The sequence below is a fragment of the Physeter macrocephalus genome, chromosome 21 (assembly GCF_002837175.3).
Source record: "Physeter macrocephalus isolate SW-GA chromosome 21, ASM283717v5, whole genome shotgun sequence".
NCBI lineage: Eukaryota > Metazoa > Chordata > Mammalia > Artiodactyla > Physeteridae > Physeter > Physeter macrocephalus.
This window is the reverse complement of record NC_041234.1, coordinates 53155879-53180446: the sequence shown is the minus strand read 5'-3', so window position 1 is coordinate 53180446 and position 24568 is coordinate 53155879. Positions and strand designations below refer to the sequence as shown.

General features: G+C 36.7%; 1 protein-coding gene across 1 annotated transcript in view; it reads left to right on the top strand.

The window, feature by feature from the left end:
- Positions 1 to 24568, top strand: part of ATRX (ATRX chromatin remodeler) — a 253134-nt gene that overhangs the window by 206279 nt on the left and 22287 nt on the right. Inside the window, exons 29-30 of the mRNA XM_024129533.3 lie at positions 9075 to 9252; positions 10869 to 11063. Coding sequence (XP_023985301.1) covers positions 9075 to 9252; positions 10869 to 11063 — 373 coding nt within the window. The remainder of the gene's footprint in view (positions 1 to 9074; positions 9253 to 10868; positions 11064 to 24568) is intronic.

The window sequence follows — 24568 nt, the reverse complement described above, 5'->3', positions numbered from 1 at the left end:
ACCACTGCGCCACCAGGGAAGCCCCACTCATAATTTTTGTTGTTTCCATTTTTGTTTCCTCCTTCCTAATGTTTCATATTTCTTTTATAAATTCCTTTTTTTTTTAAAGAAGAGAACTTCCTTTAGCCATTCTTTTAGGGCAGATGTACTGGCAACAAATTTTCTGAGTACCCTCATTTGAGAATTTATTGATTTTCCCATCATTTTTTAAGAATATCTTAACTGAGTATAGAATTCTGAGTTGGCAGTTCTCTTCTTTTAGCACTTGAAAAATGTTGTGCCACTTCCTCCTAGCCTCCATGATTTCTTAAAATTGGCTATTTTTACAAGTTTGGCTTTTTTAGATTCTACATGTAAGTGATAGCATAAAGTCCTGTCTTTGTCTCACTTATCTCACTTAGCATAATGTACTCAAGGTTTATCTGTTGTCACATATGGCAAGATATCCCTCTTGGCTGAATAATATTCCATTGTATATATATCCCACATCTTTTTTATTCATTCATCCACTGATGGGCACTTAGGTTGTTTTGATATCTTGGCTGTTGTGAATAATGCTGCAGTAAACACGACTGTGCAGATATTTCTTTGACATCCTGTATTAATTTCTTTTGCATATATACCCAGAAGTGGAATTGCTAGATAATGTGGTAGTTCTATTTTTAATTTTTTGAGGAACCTCCATGTTGTTTTCCATAGTGGCTGAACCAATTAGTGATACAGAGAATATTTTATTATAATCATCAAACTTGCTAAGAGGCTAGAACTTAATTATTCCAACCACTAAAAAGAAATAATTATGTAACCTCGGAATCTAGTTGTCACTACAATGGCAATCATATTACAATATATAAATGTATCAAATTAACATGTTGTATACCTTAATTTTACACAAAGTTATTATGTCAGATATATTTTAATTTTTTAAAAACCTGCTATTTTTCAAATTGGCTTTTTCTCCTGTCATTAAGGTCTTGTTTCTCTCTCACTTCTTTCAAGAGTTTTTCTTTATATTAGTTTTTAAAAGTTTGACTATGTTGTGTCCTGACATGGATTTCTTTGGTTTTATGTTGTTTGTGTTTCATTCAGCTTCTTAAATTTCTAGGTTTGTGTTTCTTGCTAAATTTTGGTAATTTTCAGCTGTTATTTCTTTGAATACCTTTATAGCCCGTTCTCTTTTTCTCTTCTCCTTTTAGGACTCTGATGACAAGACTGTTAGATCTTTATTATAGTTCTGTAGGTCCCAGAGTCTCTGTTCTTTCTTTTTTTTTTTTTTTTTTTTTTGGTTTCTGTTATTCAGATTGGGTCATTTCTGTTCTCCTGTTTTCAAAGTTCATTGAATCTTCTCTACATTCTACTGTTGAGCCTATCTATTGAGTTTTTTGTTACTGTACTTTTCAGTTCTAAAATTTCCATTTTGTTCTTCTGTATGGGTTGTGTTATAACTCCTGGTTCTCCACTAGACCTCCTTTGATACTAACCCAGTAGTGGGGGGGGAGGGTTTTTCTTATAACCACTGGGTGGGGGTGGATATCCTGGTTCCCTGTGTGGTCTTCTCTGACACTACTGGGCTGGTAGGAGGACTTTGTTAACTCAAACTTATCTAACAGCACTGTCTGGCAATATGCCTTGTTACAACTACACGAGGGTAGAAGTTTGGGATTCCCACTCAGCCTTTAGTGACAGGGGTGGAGGTACCCTGCATTTTTTCTGTACCATTTGACTAGAGTCAAACGGTTGTTGTTTTCAAGATCTCTATCTTACTAGTCTGCCCCTTGTTTGGTCCTTTTGCTAGAGAGAGCAGACTTTTCTTGGAGATTTATTTTGACAGCACCCACTGATATTTCCAGATTGCTGGGCTCTTCAACACTCAGTCTGGGATATATGAGGCAAAAAGAAAGCCTATGGAACTCACTGCCATGTTGTGCCTTAGGTCCCAAGCCAGTATGCTTCCTTCTCCTCACTTTTCAGAAAAATCTTACGTTCACTTTATATATAATATCCAGGCATTTTAGCTGTACTTATGGTGAGGAATAGGGAACAGCATGTCTATTCCATCTTTCCAGAATTGGAAGTCCAAAGATTACACTTTAAAAGAATTATTTTTGTCTTAGAGTAAACATATGCATGTGCTTGTGTTGTCTACGTATGTCTAGAAGTGGGATTGCTACATAATAGGTATGTGTGTATTCAGCTTTAGCTTATACTGCCAAAACATTTTTCTAAAATGGTTGTACCAATTTGCACTCCAGCTAGTAGAGTACCTGTTTCATTTGTTATCTGTCCTCATTATCACTTGATGATGTCTGTTTTCTTAAGCCATTGTCATAGATACGTAGCAGTAAGGCTTCATACTCTTAATCTGTATTTTCCTGATAACTAATTCACAGTAGTTCATAGATGTCAATGTTGAAGCTAAAACATAAAGGTTTTAGAGGGCAGCAGCATGGAGTATTTTCCTGATTTGTAGTGAGAAATTTTTCATAAACAGGGCATACAAACTGCTAACCATAAAAGGAAAGATTGATAAGGTGAGCTTCATTAAAATTAAGAACTTCTGTTCAGATTTTCACACTAGGAACTCTGGTCTGTAGCACCCAGCGCAAGGCTTCTGCACACCACACTCTACGAACAAGTGAAACTAGACAAAGCAGAAAGGAAAAGAGAAAATCGCTGTGTGGCTGACAGGGTCTTGGTGCTCCGGCTGGGTGTCAGGCCTGTGCCTCTGAGGTGGGAGAACCAAGTTCAGATCATTGGACCACCAGAGACCACCCAGCCCCACATAATATGAATCGGTGAGAGCTCTCCGAGAGATGTCCATCTCAACTCTAAGACCCAGCTCCACTCAATGACCAGCAAGCTCCCGTGCTGGACACCCCATGCCAAATAACTAGCGAGACAGGAACACAACCCCACGCATTAGCAGAGAGGCTGCCTAAAATCATAATAAGGTCACAGACACCCCAAAACACACCACCGGATGCAGTCCTGCCCACAAGAAAGACAAGATCCAGCCTCATCCACCAGAACACAGACACCAGTCCCCTCCACCAGGCAGCCTACACAAGCCACTGAACCAACTGTAGCCACTGGGGGCAGACACCAAAAACAACAGGAACAATGAACCTGCAGCCTTCAAAAAGGAGACCCCAACACAGTAAGTTAAGCAAAATGAGATGACAGAGAAATATGCAGCAGGTGAAGGAGCAAGGTAAAAACCCACCAGCCCAAACAAATGAAGAGGAAATAGGCAGTCTACCTGAAAAAGAATTCAGAGTAATGATAGTAAAGGTGAGCCAAAATCTTGGAAAGAGAATGGAGAAAATACAAGAAACGTTTAACAAGGACCTAGAAGAACTAAAGAGCAGATAAACAGTGATGAACAACACAATAAATGAAATTAAAAACTCTCTAGAAGGAATCAATAGCAGAATAACTGAGGCAGAAGAACAGATAAGTGACCTGGAAGATAAAATAATGGTAATAACTACTGCAGAGCAGAATAAAGAAAAAATGAATGGGGCTTCGCTTGTGGTGCAGCAGTTAAGAATCCACCTGCTGGGGGCTTCCCTGGTGGCACAGTGGTTGAGAGTCCGCCTGCCGATGCAGGGGACATGGGTTCGAGCCCTAGGCTGGGAAGATCCCACATGCCACGGAGCAACTAAGCCCATGTGCCACAACTATTGAGCCTGCGCTCTAGAGCCCACAAGGCACGAATACTGAAACCTGCGTGCCTAGAGCCCGTGCTCCACAACAAGAGAAGCCACCTCAATGAGAAGCCCACACACTGCAATGAAGACCTGATGCAGCCAGAAATAAATACATTTTAAAAGAAAAAAAGAAAAAAGAATGAAAAGAATTTGGAGAGATTATAGTTGAAAACTTCCCTAATATGGGAAAGGAAATAGACAAGTCCAGGAAGTGCAGGGAGTCCCATACAGGATAAATCCAAGGAGAAACACACCAAGACACATATTAAACTATCAAAAATTAAATACAAAGAAAAAATACTAAAAAATATTAAAAGCAGCAAGGGAAAAGCAACAAATAACATAAATGGGAATACCTGTAAGGTTAACAGCTGATCTTTCAGCAGAAACTCTGCAATCCAGAAAGGAGTGGCAGGACATATTTAAAGTGATGAAAGGGAAAAACCTAAAACCACGATTACTCTACCCAGCAAGGGTCTCATTCAGATTTGACAGAGAAATTAAAACCTTTACAGACAAGCAAAAGCTAAGAGAATTCAGCACCACCAAACCAGCTTTACAACAAATGCTAAAGGAACTTCCCTAAGCAGGAAACATACGAGAAGGAAAAAACGGACAATAACAAACCCAAAACAATTAAGAAAATGGTAATAGGAACATACATATCGATAATTACCTTAAATGTAAATGGATTAAATTCTCCCACCAAAAGACACAGACTGGCTGAATGGATACAACAACAAGACCCCTATATATGCTGGCTAAAAGAGACCCACTTCAGACCTAGGGACACATGCAGACTGAATATGAAGGAATGGAAAAAGATATTCCATGCAAATGGAAATCACAAGAAAGCTGGAGTAACAATTCTCATATGAGACAAAATAGACTTTAAAATAAAGACTACTGCAAGAGACAAAGAAGGACACTACATAATGATCAAGGGATCAATCCCAGAAGATGATATAACAATTGTAAATATTTATGCACCCAACATACGAGCACCTCAATGCATAAGGCAAATGCTAACGGACATAAAAGGGGAAATTGACAGTAACACAATCATAGTAGGGGACTTTAACACCCCACTTTCACCAATGGACAGATCATCCAAAATGAAAATCAATAAGAAAACACAAGCTTTAAATGATACATTAAACAAGAGGGATTTAATTGATATTTATAGGACATTGCACCCCAAAACAATAGAATACACTTTCTTCTCAAGTGCTCATGGAACATTCTCCAGGATAGATCATATCTTGGGGCACAAATCTAGCCTTGGTAACTTTAAGAAAATTGAAATCGTATCAAGTATCTTTTCCAACCACAACGCTGAGACTAGGTATCAATTATAGGAAAAACGCTGTAAAAAATACAAACACCTGGAAGCTAAACAGTACACTACTAAATAGCCAAGAAGAGATCACTGAAAAAATCAATAAGAAATCAAAAAATAACTAGAAACAAATGACAATGAAAACACGATGACCCAACACCTATGGGATGCAGCAAAAGCAGTTCTAAGAGGGAAGTGTATAGCAATACAATCCTACCTCAAGAAACATCTCAAACAACCTAACCTTACACCTACAGCAAGTAGAGAAAGAAGAACAAAAAAACCCCAAACTTAGCAGAAGGAAAGAAATCATAAAGTTCAGATCAGAAATAAATGAAAAAGAAATGAAGGAAACGACAGCAAAGATCAGTAAAACTAAAACCTAGTTTGTTTGAGAAGGTAAACAAATTGACAGATCATTAGCCAGACTCGTCAAGAAAAAAAGGGAGAAGACTCAAATCAACAGAATTAGAAGTGAAAAGGAGAAGTCACAGTGACACTGCAGAAATACAAAGGATCATGAGAGATTACTGCAAGCACTATACGCCAATAAAACGGACCACCTGGAAGAAACAGACAAATTCTTAGGAAAGCACAACCTTCTGAGACTGAACCAAGGAGAAATAAGAAATATAAACAGACCAATCACAAGCACTGAAATTGAGACTGTGATTAAAAATCTTTCAACAAACAGAAGCCCAGGACCAGATGGCTTCACAGGTGAATTCTCTCAAACATTTAGAGAAGAGCTAACACCTATCCTTTTCAAACTCTTCCAAAATATAGCAGAGGGAGGAACAGTCCCAAACTCATTCAAGGAGGCCATCATCACCCTGATACCAACACCAGGCAAAGATGTCACAAAGAAAGAAAACTACAGGCCAATATCACTGATGCACATAGATGCAAAAATCCTCAACAAAGTACTAGCAAACAGAATCCAGCAGTACATTAAAAAGATCATACACCATGATCAAGTGGGGTTTCTACAGTGTATGCAAATCAATCATTGTGATACACCATATTAACAAATTGAAGGCTAAAAACCATATGATCATCTCAATAGATGCAGAGAAAGCTTTCTACAAAATTCAACATGCATTTATGATAAAAACTCTCCAGAAAGTAGGCATAGGAGGGATCTTACCTCAAGATAGTAAAGGCCATGTATGACAGACCCAGAGCCAATATCGTTCTCAATGGTGAAAAACTGAAACCATTTCCACTAAGATCAGGAACAGGAGAAGGTTGTGCACTTTCACTACTGTTATTCAGCATAGATTTAGAAGCTTTAGCCATAGCGATCAGAGAAGAAACAAAAATAAAAGGAATCCAAACTGGAAAAGAAGAAGTAAAACTGTCACTGTTTGCGGATGACATGATACTATACATAGAGAATCCTAAAGATGCTACCAGAAAACTACTAGAGCTAATAAACGAATTTGGTAAAGTAGCAGGATACAAAATTAATGCACAGAAATCTCTCGCATTCCTATACATTAATGATGAAAAATCTGAAAGCGAAATTAAGGAAACATTCCCATTTACCATTGCAACAAAAAGAATAAAATACCTAGGAATAAATCTACCTAAGGAGAAAAAAGACCTGTAGCAGAAAACTATAAGACACTGATGAAAGAAATTAAAGATGATACAAACAGATGGAGAGATATACCATGTTCTTCGATTGGAAGAATCAACATTGCGAAAATGGCTATATAATCCAAAGCAAGGTACAGATTCAGTGCAATCCCTATCAGACTACCAATGGCATTTTTCACAGAACTAGAACAAAAAATTTCACAATTTGTATGGAAACACAAAAGACACCGAATAGCCAAAACAATCTTGAGAAAGAGAAACGGAGCTCGAGGAATCAGGCTCCCTGACTTCAGGCTATACTACAAAGCTATAGTAATCACGACAGTATGGTACTGGCACAAAAACAGACATATAGATCAATGGAACAGGATAGAAAGCCCAGAGATAAACCCATGCACATATGGTCACCTTATCTTTGATAAAGGAGGCCAGAATATACAATGGAGAAAAGACAGCCTCTTCAATAAGTGGTTTTTGGAAAACTGGACAGCTACATGTAAAAGAATGAAATTAGAACACTTCCTATCACCATACACAAAAGTTAAACTCACAGTGGATTAAAGAGCTAAATGTAAGGCCAGACACTATAAAACTCTTAGGGGAAAACATAGGCAGAACACTGTATGACATAAATCAATTCAAGATCCTTTTTGACCCACCTCCTAGAGACATGGAAATAAAAATGAAAATAAACAAATGGGACCTAATGAAACTTAAAATCTTTGCACAGCAAAGGAAACCATAAACAAGACCAAAAGACAACCCTCAGAATGGGAGAAAATATTTGCAAATGAAGCAACTGACAAATGACTAATCTCCAAAATTTATAAGCAGCTTACACAGCTCAATATCAAAAAAACAAACAGCCCAATCCAAAAATGGGCAGAAGACCTAAATAGCCATTTCTCCAGAGAAGATATACAGATGACCAACAAACACATGAAAGGATGCTCAACATCACTAATCATTAGAGAAATGCAAGTCAAAACTACAACGAGGTATCACCTCACACCAGTCAGAATGACCATCATCAAAAAATCTACAAACAGTAAATGCTAGAGAGGGTGTGGAGAAAAGAGAACCCTCTTGCACTGTTGGTGGGAATGTAAATTGATACAGCCATGGAGAACAGCATGGAGGTTCCTTAAGAAACTAAAAATAGAACTACTGTTTGACCCAGCAATCCCATTACTGGGCATATACCCTGAGAAAACCATAATTCAAAAAGAGTCATGTACCACAATGTTCATTGCAGCGCTGTTTACAGTAGCCAGGACATGGAAGCAACATAAATGCCCATCGACAGATGAATGGATAAAGAAGATGTGGCACATATATACAATGGAATATTACTCAGCCAAATAAAGAAACAAAATTGAGTTATTTATAATGAGGTGAAGTGATCTAGAGTCTTTCACATAGAATGAAGTAAGTCAGAAAGAGAAAAACAAATACTGTATGCTAAGATGTATATATGGAATCTAGAAAACAGTACTGATGAACTTAGTGACAGGGCAGGAATAAAGACGCAGATGTAGAGAATGGACTTGAGGACACAGGGAGGGGGAAGGGTAAGCTGAGACAAGTGAGAGAGTGGCATTGACATATATACACTACCAAATGTAAAATAGATAGCTAGTGGGAAGCAGCTGTATAGCCCCAGGAGATCACCTTGGTGCTTTGTGACCACTTAGAGGAGTGGGATAGGGAGGGTGGGAGGGAGACGCAAGAGGGAGGGGATATGGAGATATATGTGTACATTTAGCTGATTCACTTTGTTATACAGCAGCAACTAACACAACTTTGTAAAGCAATTATATTCCAATAATGATGTTAAAAAAACAAGAAATATAAATTCTTGTGTTCCAACATAGCAGGTAATCTATCAGTTCTTTTTTTTTCTTGAATACATTCTTCCTGGAGACCTCTGTCTACTTGATCATATTTTTCTTACCTCAGTACCTAGCATCTATCTAACTTCTCTTCTTACATTTATTACATTATATTGTAATTGCATATCAGTCATTGCTACTACACTCAGCTCCTTGGGCAGTGACCTTTATTTTGATGTAGTTAGTGCTCGTAACAGTACTGAACACAATATATTTTTTTGAGTTGTACATAAATTTTCTACATTTACTGAGGTATCTATAAATACCTTGAATACATTTTAAACATGTGGTTTCCATATTTGTCTTTATTCCTAAATCAGACTATTTCGTTTTACCGCAGTAAGATTCTTCTTGTGCATGTAAATTATCAACCCGAGTCCTTTGACGTGTCTTTTTTTCAGTGAGTGAGTAATGAATTCTCTGAACTCTTGATTGTTCAGAAAACTGCCTTAGAATAAAAAAGTCATATCATAAATAAGTTATCTGTGTAGCACTCATTACTAAACATTTATTTTGTATTTTCATTTTCAGAGGGCGCTTGTTTATCATTTCAACCAAAGCAGGATCTCTTGGAATTAATCTGGTAGCTGCTAATCGAGTGATTATATTTGATGCTTCTTGGAATCCATCTTATGACATCCAGAGTATATTCAGAGTTTATCGCTTTGGACAAACTAAACCTGTGTATGTATATAGGTTCTTAGCTCAGGTAGGTTTATCATTTATATTCTCTTTTTAATATTGAAAGATTGGGTGAAACTGATCATATTTTTGGAGTTCAGGGCATATCTGCATTATAGAGAGGCAATCAAAGTTGAAAACATCATTCCTATTCATAAAGCAGCATAAGTCAATTTTGGCCCCTCATGATTTTCTGTTTTGTAGTTTGTCCAGGTCTCTAATGTCACCTTTGTCAGATTGAGATGGATTTGCCTGTGTATACAGATTTAGCATTTTCTTGCTAGTTCAAGAAATTTAAACATTTATAATTCTCTTACTTAGCATAAGTAGAAAAGCCAATAACTAAATCTAATTTGCTTATAGATGTGAAGGTCAAATGATCATTGTTTTCACTGGTCACCAGATGTTCTCTTAGTTTGAAGAGTGTGGGTAAATAGGAAGAAACAGGTAATGTATTATAATAACAAAGAATCATTGCAAAGAATATTTAATATTTCTAGTCAAGAATATTCAAGTAATTTCCTTTACATATAAACTCAGGTATTAAAAAACAGAAGCTGAAATTTAAGGAAAATAAATGAAATCAAAGAAGTAGATGCAGTTGAATATAATACAGGTTCATAGAATCAAGTTACCCTTTTTTAAAAAAATGTTATTTATTGATTGATTGATTTTTGGCTGTGTTGGGTCTTCATTGCGCTGCGTGGGCTTTTTATTGCTGTGGCTTCTCTTGTTGCGGAGCCTGGGCTCTAGGTGCCTAGGCTTCAGTAGTTGTGGCTCATGGGCTCTAGAGCGCAGGCTCAGCATTTGTGGTGCACAGGCTTAGTTGCTCCGCGGCATGTGGGATCTTCCCGGACCAGGGCTCTAACCCGTGTCCCCTGCATTGGCAGGCAGATTCTTAACCACTGCACCACCAGGGAAGTCCCTCAAGTTGCCCTTTTAACTGGTACATCTTTGGGAGCAGATGCTACCCTCTCTACCTGCCTCCAAATCTGGGCTTCTCAACCAGAGATTGGGTTTTATTGGTATATCCTTGCTCATACATAAAAGTATATAATATAGTTGGAGAACTACATTGTAAACTCTTTCCTGTTATTTAGATTAAGAGCTCCTTTACATTCTAGTTCAAAATGCCATATGGAATATATAATAGATTGGCATTTTAGTTATTATTTTTTTGTCCTGAAGTTATGGAAAGTAAGACTTAAATTACATAAAGACAGTTTATAGTGATTGTTGAGAGCTTATTGTATTCCATTGGAAAGGAATTAAACTGTTCTCTTGCATTCTTACATCAGTAACCTCCTAAAATCTTATTTCATGTACTCTTTTATTCTGTTTACCTTGGTATCCCTCTGCTCTCCTGCTTCCACCAAGTACAGAATTATTTAAAGCAACGAATGCATATTGGTGAAAAAATTTAGATGATTATCAGTAATATAGTTTTCTTTTTTGTCATTGTAAACTACTTTGAACATAAAAATCTCTCATTAATTAAACAGCATTGTACATAAAATTTGCTTCATGGCAGTATATTACTACGAAGTTCTGCTATTTTGTAGTAACCAATAACCTATATTCTTTGTGATTAAGTTTCATGTTTACAAAATTTATTTATTTGTGTATTCATTCTTTTTTACAAAGGGAACCATGGAAGATAAGATTTATGATCGGCAAGTAACTAAGCAGTCACTGTCTTTTCGAGTTGTTGATCAACAGCAAGTTGAACGTCATTTTACCATGAATGAGCTTACTGAACTTTATACCTTTGAGCCAGACTTGTTAGATGACCCTAATTCAGAAAAGAAGAAGAAAAGGGATACTCCCATGCTGCCAAAGGTAAACATCTTTAAATTGTTAGCTTAAAAAAAAAAACTAACATGGACCAAGGAAATTTTATTCCTACTATGAAAGTTATTCATCTGACTAAGGCTATATTTCAGAATTTTTCAAAGAGAATAAAACTGTATTTAAATGAGAGGTCAATTCTCCACATAACACCACAAAAGATAGTGTAATCTGAAACACATATTTTATGCCAAATAAAAAATTCAGCCCTGCAGAAAAGGGTTTCTGAGTAGAAACCTTAAAGGAAGTAGTATGGTTCCCTTTTAATAATCTCCAGTAGAGGGCATACATAATTTTAATAATTATATATGAGATTTAATTGTCTCTTCCTTAACATTTTTTGTTGTCATATAGCAATTAAGAATCAGCAAATAAAAGTGTCTCCTACTTGATATTTTTCACTGTCATAAAGTAAGTAGGACTTCCACATTTCCAAGCGTGAAAGTCCTCTCATTTTATAGATGGGGAAACTTAGGGTCAGAGGCATTTGATGACTTGCCCAGTTTTTACCTAATAAGTGGTATAGACAGGAATAGTATCTACATCTGTCTTCTGGTCCATTGTTCTTGGTTAAGAAAACAGTATTTAATATTAATATAGAAATTTAATATGGTAGATATCATTTTGACCCTACTGAACATATGAGAAAACCGTATGTTCTCTGATATAAATAAAGAGTTTATATATTTAAACCTATTTTAATTATCTAAAACATCATTTTGGGGGGGATTATTGGGGGAGGTGCTGTTCCTGTTGTCTTGGTTTCAAATTTAAGCACTTAATGTTCCATGTAGCTGTTAAGAGAATTGGGAAAGCAACTACTGGGTTACAGTGTCACTTTACCAAACTTCAGTCATTTGTAAAGAAAATTCAACAGTATCTTAGTGCTTCATATGGTTGTAACATTTAATTAAAACAAAAGGTAATATAAATAAATATATTTCTAACATTAATATAAATCAGTGATTTCTCCAGTTATTTTTCAATGTATATAAGTCAATTAAAATAACATGAATATTTAGCATTTGGGAAAATTTTTTAAATGTCCTTTGTCTATATAAGCAAATATTTTGTTTTTGTAATCAATGAACTTTTCTTCCATTTAAAGTTTACTGATAGAGCATTTAGGAAAGAGTTTTTGTGACAGTCTCTATCAAATCTCTTTGATAATGGCTTAGGGCCACATGAAGGTTAAAATCTATCATTTTTATATTACTTTTTAAAAAAGAGTCATTTCAGTTTCCATGTTATGAAATACTAATTTGATAGTGATTTGGCTTCCTTTCTTAATTATATTATTATAGAATGTGAGTAGGGGTCTTGAATAGTCTTCAGAAAATTTTGTGTGCACAAACAGATTTGTTTGTATATCTTTAAAAGCAGACAAACACAAATGGGCTCATACCATACATACTCTTTTACAACTTGCTCTTTTCACCTAGATGTTTCTTGAACATCTTTCCATATTGGTACATATATCTCTACTTTAAAAAAAAACTGCATAGTGTATACTTGCCTTGTTTTATTTAACTCATATCTCTAACACCTTTCCTATCAGGTACTTAATTTTGTATGGCAAAGAGTATTCTTTAAAGACTTGCACACATTTATGTTTATAATTTTAAAAATAGTGAAGTTTCCTTTTTCAAATTGAGACTGATTTTATATTTAATTAGCCTCTTTCCTAAAATTAAACTTAACTTTAAACTTCAATTTTCATGAGAAATAGCCCATGATTAGTAATATTTCTCATAGGAAGCTACCATTCCAAGTTGAAAAGAGATAGTTGCTTTGAAGTTATTTGTTATATGGTAAATTTCTGATTGTAGGAAATCTGTTTAATTTAATAAACATTTACTGATTATTTGCTGACTTTGAAGTGTATTGTGAAGGTGTATTAAGAAGAACAAGACATTGCCTAAGCTTTAAAGAAGATTTTAAAAATCCAGCAGTAAAGAAATGCTATTTAATTGTTACAGGATATCTGGAAAGAAACCATCTGTTTTATAACTTGGCACTCTGAGTTGTCAAAGGTGTCATGTTTTTTCATTTATAGACTTTATTTACTGTATTTTGTTTTTGGTGCTATGACCCTTTGCCCACGAAAAAAAGGAAAAGGAATATTGAATGCTACTTTAATGCAAAGTGCTTCAACTCTCCCACACCTCTTCCCAAGAGGAAAATAATAGTTAACTTACTGATTTCTTACTGGGTTTCATACTCCGTGCTAAATAATTAGTTCAGGTTATTTTCCTTAATCTAGCAGCAACTGAAAAGCTGATAGTGCTGTTCTCATTTTTGAGATGAGGAAATTAAGGCTTGGGGAGGTTTATGTAACTTATCCAAGTTTACACACCTAATTCGTGGTAAAGCTGGCTTTCAAACCAAGTCTGCCCAACTCAAAAGCATGTCCTCTTAATCATTATACGTTATTGCCCCTAAATGGAGATGAGAAAGTTAATTCTAAGTACAAGAAACAAGGCAGAGGACTTGGGATTCTCAGAATTGGATGATATTTAGAATGCTTTATTTTATTTTAAATAAAGGTGGATTTTATTTTATTTATTTATTTATTTTGTTTGCGGTATGCGGGCCTCTCACTGTTGTGGCCTCTCCCGTTGCGGAGCACAGGCTCCGGAAGCGCAGGCTCAGTGGCCATGGCTCACGGGCCCAGCCGCTCCGCGGCATGTGGGATCTTCCCGGACCGGGGCACGAACCCGTGTCCCCTGCATCGGCAGGCGGATTCTCAACCACTGCGACACCAGGGAAGCCCTAAAGGTGGATTTTAAAATATAGAATGCTTTCACAGTCGGTACCATTGGGTGATGTAACTATTGTTAAGATTGTATAATATAACCAGTTTAGCTCACGGCTTGTGAAGTTGTAAATTCCTCAGATTTATAGAAAGCTTTAAAGTTTACAAAGGCCTTTCTCATGTATACTCATTATCTCAGGAAATTGAAACTTAGAGAGTTTGTGATTACCCAAGGGTACATGGCCAATAAGTGTTAGAGCTAGAACTTGAACACAGTAGTTTTCAAATTGTATTCCAAAGAGCCTCAGGAGATTTGCAGAGGTGCTCCAGGGCTACCATGTGGCTAAGCAAGTAGGGGAAGGCCAGATGGGCAGCACTCCAAGCTCTGCATCCCATTTCGATCAGAGTCCCTCTCCTTTTATCGATTTTATGTATTGGGCTGCAACATAATATTTTATTTAAAAAGAGGACTGTTTTAGTTTTTAAAAAGCTTTTAAAAAGTTTTTTGGGCTTCCCTGGTGGCGCAGTGGTTGCGCGTCTGCCTGCCGATGCAGGGGAACCGGGTTCGCGCCCCGGTCTGGGAGGATCCCACATGCCGCAGAGCGGCTGGGCCCGTGAGCCATGGCCACTGAGCCTGCGCGTCCGGAGCCTGTGCTCCGCAACGGGAGAGGCCGCAGCGGAGGGAGGCCCGCATACCACAAAAAAAAAAAAAAAAGTTTTTAAAACACTGTACCATATAATGATGGCTTACTATCATAGTAACTAAGAATTGTTAGGGATCTAAAAGGAAATACAATAGGATGTATATGAGATTTACCTAAAGGAGATGATAGTCCACTTGGAGAGAAAAAAGTAACATTCTTAACAAAAGAATGAAGTGCTGATGTGACTGGTACTGAATGTATTCGCTATAGCATATGGTTAAAAAATGGAGGGGGGTGCATTCAGGTACAGTTTTAATGGAAAAAATCAGACTGGCCCATAAGTGATGGTTAGTATTTAATTGGATTAAGTAAGAATAAGGTGTGAATATAGGATGAAACAGTTTGGGTGAAAGGAAAGGTAAGAATTTATGTACCAGACTCAAGGTATGATGAAGAAATCGGCCAGATGGCGAGTTGAAATTGGATAGGTAAAGGTAGGGTCAGCTTTTGGAGAGACATTAAAGGTAAATGGAGGCATTTGGATGTAAAATAGTATTCACTGTACGTTCATGAATGGGGCTCTTTTATGATGAATGTGGGCTTTTGGAAAATTAGTGTGGCATTAAAATGCAGGATGAGGACATATAATAGGGTGATGATTATGGAGTGAAACAGACATTTCAAGGAAATAAATGATGGAACTCAATCACTGATGATAGACTATACCTTTTGGTAGGCAGTGAAAAACCTTTAACCTAAATAATGAAGCTTATTTATTTATTAATTGGTTAAAAACTTTGCAGGTACCTGTGATGTGCCACTTATTGTGCTGGTTAGTAAGGATACTTTGGTAAATAAGACTAGGTTCCTGCTCCCAAGGAGCCTACAGTCTAAATAAGCATACCGTAACAATAAAAATTATGGGTCCTGTAATAGAAATCTGTACAGGCACCCTGTACAGGAAGGAATATTCAGTTCTTTCTTGGAAAAGTTGGGGATGGGGAGCTGACATTAGGAGGACTTGAACTGATGTTGAAAATAGACATGGTAGCTCTATGCATTGCTATGAGGGCAAAAGATAAAGGCCCTTCAAGGGGAGGAGCAGAAAAAAAGAAACACGTGCATAAAACAGCATTGCAAGTTAGGAACCTCAGGTAGTTAAAATAAATAATGGAGTGTAAGGAGATAGTGGTGTAGAGTATAAGGGTGGGCATGGGAAGAGGCGAGAGAAAGACTGGAAAGGTAGATGGGAATCAGATCGTAGAAGTTAGAGAGTTTGGACATTGTGTTACAGGCTGTGGAATCTATTTAATGATTTTAAACAAAAGACCAACATCAAATTTTCATTTTAGAAAAATCACTTTGGGTGTCAGTGTGCAGGATGGATTGGAGAAAAGAAAATGGATAAGATACTTGTTAGTGTGCTATTAAAATGATCCACATGAGAGAGGTAATGCAGGCCTGAAGTAAGGTGGTAGCAATGGGGATAGAGAAGTACCAGGCATGATGTAGGTACTCAGTAAATGTTAATTGTGTTCCCTGGGCTTGTATTTAGAATTTCATTTAACTTTGCCCAATACTATTTGATTTTCATTTCCTTTAATGGGATTTTGAAAATTAGTTCTCTCTGAAATGGGTACAAGTAGGTGTTTTTTATATTTGCAGTGAAGGATTTCTTGGTGTTTGAACCTGCTCTTATTTAAAGACATTTCAAAGTTGGTTCCTACTATGTTATAGTACAATTGCAAACACCTGCCCTTTTATACATATTTTTTTAAGACGAAAGACTGCTAAACATGGTACATTTTCACTTCCCCCTTAACTTGCTATTATCTAAATAATGATTAAGTTGCATGCCTTTTTGAGTTAACTTTTCTTTGTCCTTTGAAAAAGTGTTCATTTTCAACTTACTTGATATGTGATTATTATCTCTTTCTGCCTCATCACTTCCTCTTAAAGTCATTATTATATAACTTCTCTTCTGTGTTTCTGTTCTTGTTTACTTTCTTTTACTTCTTCACTTTCTAATTAGATTTACTATCTCAGTTTATTAACCACTTGACTTTTTCTTGTCTTTTTTATCTCTGAAGTTCTTTAAAGGCAAGAACTGTATTTGCTCCTTTTCTTTCATCCATAGTGAATAAAGCAGTGTTAACACTTTTTTTTTTTTTTTTTTTTTTTTTTTTTTTTTTTTTTTGCGGTACACTGGCCTCTCACTGCTGTGGCCTCTCCCGCTGCGGAGCACAGGCTCCGGACACGCAGGCCCAGCGGCCATGGCTCACGGGCCCAGCCGCTCTGTGGCACGCGGGATCATCCCAGACCGGGGCACGAACCCGCGCCCCCTGCATCGGCAGGCGGAGACCCCCAGCCACTGCGCTACCAGGGAAGCCACTGTTAACACTTTTATATGGCCTTTTAAGTCACCTTTATAGTGATATTTAACTGTATTTTTTATTGTTCCATATTGATCCATATATCATTGAAAATCGGTGTTAGAATTTGACTTACTTTTGCAAGCAGTAAAGTTGAAATGAAGCAGGTATGTAAAAGGAAGAGAATTGGAGCTTTAATTCATGTCTTCAGTTCTATATTCAATCAGCTATCTTAGCTCTATTCATCACCCCACCCCATGAATTATATTCTGTTATATCCCCTCATTGGTTTCTTGCTGTTGTTTGTGCTGTTGCTTTTTCCTTTTTGAAATATAATGGTCTTGTAGTTCTGTGGAACCATATTTTAAAATATATTGATTTTAGGGTCTCCTGTATCATGTCTACCAAGTGTCTATGCATTTCTTCAGTTGTTCAGGGTAATAATGTTCCTCAGACATTTTGAAACTTCAACATGACCTAAACTGATAAATACTTTAACACAAGTTTCTAGTGATAAAGATTTGTTGACTGATTCTTAACTGTTTGTTTTTTTAATATTAAAGTAATATCTGACCTCTGTTAACGTTTATATAAATTATGTTAGGGGAAAGTACCTCTTCTGGTAATAAACTTATGAATTATATAGATATCAGAGATAAAAATCTTGGTCAAGGTCATGTTTCGTAATATACTTCAGTGGGTATACAGCCTAAGCGCTGTACCCTTTAGTAAGAAAACAAATGTCAGTAAAACTGGCATAGAAATTTTTTTTGCACTTCCCTTTTCCAACATTTACTACCTATGTCTTTTTAAATATGGACTGCATGTTGATAATTATAGGGAAAACAAAATGGGGATTTAAATTAAAGTACGTAAAGTGAGGCTTTACTTCCTCTACCCTGATGTTGTGTACAATTTTCTCCCTTTGTCTTTAATCCTTCATTCAAGTTTTAATACCTCATAGCATAGTTTACTGAACAGAGATGTTATTGTGCAGTTTTATTAGCCAGCAGATGGTAGTATGAGGTTTTACCTTTGTCATTCTTAACATTAGAGAGAAATATACTCCATTAAACTAATTTGATGTGAAGTATAAAATTAGCTAATCAACCTGTTTCAGGAAGTTGCATGCATTTACCTTTGAGAATAAAGGTTCGAAAGGACCCATTTAATTGTAGGGCAAGTTTTAGTAACCTGTAGCATATTAACCACATGGTGGCACATGAACCCAATTTTTGTTGACATGCACCTCTAAGGAGCTATGCTCATAATTGAAGCATATATGAGGTTTGATGTCATTATCTCCTACTTCTCTGCCTCTTTTATCACAAGTTTAGTACGTTTATTATTTACTACAACAAGTTTTAGTATTGTTTCTATATTTGTATTCACTGGCATAAAAATGATTATTATTCATCTGAATAAGAACAGACCACCAGAAATCATGCTAAACTCTAGAAAAATTGTTTTAATTCTACCATTTCTTTGTAGGTTGTAAAAGTCTCCTATTCAGTATTTGCTGGGATGGTTGATGCCCAGTAAAAACAGCAAATGGTTTCAGCCCTGTCCCTTTTGCAAGTAACCAGCCAATCACCCTTTTTTGGGTATAATTTTAGGCAAGCCACATAAGCTTTCCAAGCCCCACATCCCTTAAGAAGATGAGAAAACAGTGGTACCTACCTCACAGAAGAGATAATCCATGTAGAGCACACTGCCTAGCGCATAGTAAGTGCTCAAATGTTAGCTGCTATTTTTGTTTCCATAATCGTCATAAATATTGCCATTATACTTGGTTCATTTCTCTGAAACCAGTATAGACTTAAATTTGTGGAATTTCAGAGGAGTCATATGAGGTCCTGATCCTTAGAAGGTTAAGCTTGACATATGACAGATCAGTAGAAGACTAAAAACATTTAGAGGCCGGAGGCAATAATCCCAGCTAGGCTGCAGAAGAGATAGGTATTTGAGGCTTTAACTCCCTTAGAGATCAATTATAATCAAGAAGAGGGAATATGATAATATTTAATTACTAGACATTGATAATCACTTCCAGTGATGTTAGCATGCATTTGACTACAAACTGTTACTTTTTCTAACATTCAAGGATTTTCCCCCTTAAATAATACATAAAACTTTAAAGGAATTGTCTGCTTCACAGCCAGCTGTGATACCAGTGTAGTAATTTTTAAAACTGAAGGGTTGCTTCTAGTATCCTTTCACAAACTACAAAATAAATACATGTTAATAGACTGACATGATTTTTAACAGTGCTGTTTTGTACCTTAACTTTGATTGTATCCCCTTATAACACAGGAAAAACTAAGGAGCCAAAGTCAACAAGTATTTTAGGGAGAACATTTGGGTTAAAGAGGACATGGTACCAATGATGGCCCTAAATGGCAACCTTCCTAACTCAGGCAAGCTGTTTTACAAATCACTGCTAATGGAGACGTCAACACAAACGAATTGTCTTGCTGGCAGAGTTGGGGGTGGAATGTGAGATTCCATTGTGGGGGTGGAGAGGGGCTGGGGGAGTGGAGGCAATTGGAGATAGACTTAAGGAAATGTGTCTCCTTTTGAAGCACTAGAAATAGCTACTACTATGGATCATGGAAATTCTGAAATTGAAAATACCAGGTTTATATTTAGTAAATGCTCATTGAATAAATGAATTAAGTAGTAGAAACTTTTTGGTTTTATATACAAATCCAAAGATGTACCTGTTCTCTCTAGGTTATATGCTTCTTACTAGCCTATGCGGGCAGGGATTGTATTAGTATATCTTCATCACTGTATCCCCAGCTCCTGGTATAATACCTAGTACATAGCAAATAGTCAATAAAAGTGACAATGACAAATACATTTTTGTCCTAAAATTACAAGCTAAGACAATGGTTGACATGCCTTGGACTAACCTGCATTAATATCCACCTGACAGCTTGATAAAAATGCAGATTCCTGGCTTCATCCAAGACTTACTGAATCAATTTCTTGATGTGGGCCCTAGGAATCTGTATTTTTAACAAGCTCTACCACTGCTGTGAGTACAAGGTATATAGGAGTATGAGTCGCCTTTCTAATTATTATCAGCTAAATCTTTGAATTAAGAAGAATAATGAACAGTAGCTAACGTTTGACTGCTTTTTATGCTAGGTACTGTATTTTTTTTTGATAAAAATTTGACTTTTATTATTGCTTCCAAAGTCAATTAAACATGGAAACTTTGGACATAGATTGAACACAAATTTTACATAAATCACCAAAGACAAAGGTATTTTTTATCTGACTGCTGGCATTTTTAAAAGGCATTGCTTCCCCTCCTACCCACTAAGGAAAAAGTCCTCATGCTACCAAATCAGAGGCAGTGTTTCTGAACCTGCGACTTCTGCCCTTACTTTAGTTGAAAGTGAGAACAAATTAATTTATGTTTCCTTAATTCCAAACAAGGATGTGAAGCAAGCTGGTGACAATTTTATGCCTGGACCTGTGTTGCAGTTTTAAGGAATTAGGCAGAAGGTGGGTGTGTGTGACATTTAATCTGCCTTAAAGATCCTGAAAGTTATTCCTAGCTCTTGGAAATTATGAAAAAAGAAGGGGGTGAAAACAGAGATCAAACACTCTATTCATAGGATAAGAGGAAGAGGAGGGAGGGAGGGAGGAAACCGACTTTCATTCACTTCACAAAATTGTATTCTGTACCTATTGTGTGCCAGTCACTGTTCAAGATCCTGGGGCTACAGCAATGTATAAAGCAGACAAAAATCCCTGCTCTTGTGAAGCTTCCATTGCAGTGGGGGTGGGGAGAGACAGACGATAAACAAGGTAAATACATAAAATATAGAGTGTGACAGTTACCAATGCTATGAAAAGAAAAACAGGCACATGGTTCTGAAATGTGTGTATTTGAGTGCATTTCGGAGATTTTATTTTTATTGAAGTATAGTTGATTTACAATATTGTGTTAGTTTCAGGTGTACAGGACAGTGATTCAGATATATGTAAATATATTGGGTTGGCAAAAATGTTCCTTCGGGTTTTTCCATAAGTCTTATATATATTATATATTCCTTTTCAGATTCTTTTCCCTTATAGGTTATTATAAAATATTGAGTATAGTTCCCTGTGATATACAGTAGGTCCTTGTTGGTTATCTATTTTATATATAGTTGTGTGTATATGTTAATCCCAACGTCATAAATTATCCCTCCCCCCCACCCCATTTCCCCTTTGGTAACCGTAAGTTTTCTAAGTCCGTGAGTTTCTTTCTGTTTTGTAAATAAGTTCATTTGTATCACTTTTTTTTTTTTTAGATTCCACATATAAGTGATATCATATGGTATTTGTCTTTCTCTGCCTGGCTTAGTTCACTTAGTATGATAATCTCTAGGTCCATCCATGTTGCTGCAAATGGCATTATTTCATTCCTTTTTGTCACTGAGTAATAATTCCAGTGTGTGTGTGTGTGTGTGTGTGTGTGTGTGTGTGTGTCTCGCATCTTCTTTATTCATTCATCTGTCAATGGATATTTAGGTTGCTTCCGTGTCTTGGCTATTGTAAATAGTGCTGCAGTGAACATTGGGGTGCATGTATCTTTTTGAATTATGGTTTTCTCTGGATATATGCCCATGGTTTTCTCTGAATATATGCCTAGGAGTGAGACTGCAGGATCATGTGGTAGCTCTATTTTTAGTTTTTTAAGGAACCTCCGTGCTGTTCTTCATAGTGGTTATACCAATTTACATTTCCACCAACAATGTAGGAGGCTTCCTTTTTCTCCACACCCTCTCCAGCATTTATTATTTGTAGACTTTTTGATGATGGCCATTCTGACCAGTGTGAGGTGATACCTCATTGTAGTTTTGATTTCCATTTCTCTGATAATTAGCAATGTTGAGCATCTTTTCATGTGCTTTTTGGCCATCTGTATGTCTTCTTTGGAGAAGTTTCTATTTAGGTCTTCTGCCCAGTTTTGTTTTGTTTTGTTTTGTTTTGTTTTGCGGTACGCGGGCCTCTCACTGTTGTGGCCTCTCCCGTTGTGGAGCACAGGCTCAGCGGCCATGGCTCATGGGCCTAGCCGCTCCGTGGCATGTGGGATCTTCCCGGAAAGGGGCACGAACCCGTGTCCCCTGCATCAGCAGGCAGACTCTCAACCACTGCGCCGCCAGGGAAACCCTTCTCCCCAGTTTTTGATTGGGTTTTTTGGTTTTATGATATTGAGCTGTATGAGCTGTTTGTATATTTTGGAGATTAATCCCTTGTCAGTCACTTCATTTACAAATATTTTCTCCCATTCCGTACATTGTCTTTTTGTTTTATTTATGGTCTCCTTTGCTATGCAAAAGCTTTTAAGTTTAATTAGGTCCCATTTGTTTATTTTTGTTCTTATTTTCATTACTCTAGGAGACAGATCCAAAAAGATATTGCTGTTATGTATGTCAAAGAGTGTCCTGCCTATGTTTTCCTCGAAGAGTTTTATAGTATCCAGTCTTACATTTAGGCCTTTAATCCATTTTGAGTTTATTTTTGTGCATGGTGTTAGAGAATGTTCTAATTTTATTCTTTTACATATAGCTGTCCAGTTTTCCCAGCAGCCAGGTACTGTATTAAGGGCTTTATTAGCACTGAATCATGTAATCCTTATAGCCACCTTACAAAGCCAGTAGAGTTTATTTCTATTTTATAGGTGATAAAATTATGACAGAGAGAAGTGGTGTCACCTGCATTTGATCTTAGTCCAGTGATTCCAGACCCCATACTCTTTAACTACTACACTCTACTGTGCTGCCATTAATATGTTATGTGAATAAACTTGTGAAAATAGTAAAATGAGGCAGTCTCTCCTTTGCTAGGACTTGACACTTTCTTCTTTTTATACCCAACTTTTTTCCATTCAGATATAATTGACATATAACATTATGTTAGTTTCAGATGTACAACATAATGATTTGATATATGTGTATGTTGCAAAATGATCACCACAATGTCTAGTTAACATCTATCACCACACATAGTTACAATTTTTTTTATGAGAACTTTTAAGATCTGTTCTCTTAGCAACTTTCAAATATACAATACAGTATTATTAACTGTAGCCAACACCCTGTACGTTATATCACCAGAACTTACTCATCTTATAATTGTAAATTTGTACCCTTTGACAAATATCTCTCCATCTCTCACACACACCCCAGCTCCTGGAAACCATCACTCTACTCTGTTTCTATAATTTCAGCTATTTTATATTCCACATATAAGTGAGATCATACGATATTTGTCTTTCTCAGTATGACTTACTTCACTTAGCATAACCCTCACCATCCATCCATGTTACAAATGGCAGGATTTCCTTTTATATGGCTCAGTAATATTCCATTGTATGTACCACATTTTCTTTATCCATTCATCCATGGATGACACGTAGGTTGTGTCCATGTCTTGGCTATTGTAAGCAATGCTGCATTGAACATAGTGGTATAGATATCTTTTTCTTTTTGAATATTTGAATTTTATTTTATTTATTTTTTTATACAGCAGGTTCTTATTAGTCATCCATTTTATACACATCAGTGTATACATGTCAGTCCCAATCTCACAGATATCTTTTTGAGTCAGTTTTTTAGTTTCCTTTGGATAAATACCCAGGAGTGGAATTGCTGGATCATACGGTAGTTCTATTTTTACTTTTTTCAGGAAGCTCCATACTGTTCTCCATAGTGGCTGCACCAATTTACATTTTCACCAACAGTGCACAAGGGTTCCCTTTTCTTTACTTCTTTTTTTAAAATAAATTTTATTTATTTATTTAGTTAGTTATTTATGGCTGTGTTGGGTCTTCGTTTCTGTGCGAGGGCTTTCTCTAGTTGCGGCGCACGGGGGCCACTCTTCATTGCTGTTCACAGGCCTCTCACTATCACGGCCTCTCTTGTTGCGGAGCACAGGCTCCAGACGCGCAGGCTCAGTAATTGTGGCTCACGGGCCCAGTTGCTCCATGGCATGTGGGATCTTCCCAGACCAGGGCACGAACCCATGTCCCCTGCATTGGCAGGCAGATTGTCAACCACTGTGCCACCAGGGAAGCCCTCTTTACTTCTTCACACTTCCTTTTTAATCAGTCCTGTAAGTTTATGGAAAGGCATTTGTAATATTATCAAGGTGTGTAATACTGGAGAGTATAGATTTCATCTTTTAGTTACTGAAAAATCCTAGAGTGGCAAAGCTGATTCCACTCCTCCTTAATTATCTTTGATGCTGAATTTATTGATCTTCAGTCCTGAGTCAGTATAGCATGGTGGTGAAGGGCAAGAGCACTCAGACAAGATGACCTGGGTTTGAATCTTGACCATATCAAGTTATTTTACTTCTCTGCCTCAGTTTCTTGATCTGTTGTTCTGAGAAATTGGTGTCCGTTACTCCTCAAAAATCTCATCCTCTCCATTTTTATTTTCATCTCCTTCTGAGACTATTATTACTGAATGCCTGCCCATCTGATTTTAGCTTCCATATCTTTTAGCTTTTCTTTTGCATTTCCTATTTCTTTATCCTTTCCTGCTGTCTTCTGGGAAAGTGTCTCAGTCTGATCTCCAAACTCACTAAGTTATTCTTCAGCTGTACCTCTCCTGCTATTTATACTATCCATTATTTATTTCAATGATTATTTTTATCCAAAATATTTCATTTTGATACTTTTAAGATAATTTTTATTTGAATTTCATATTGATAATGTCT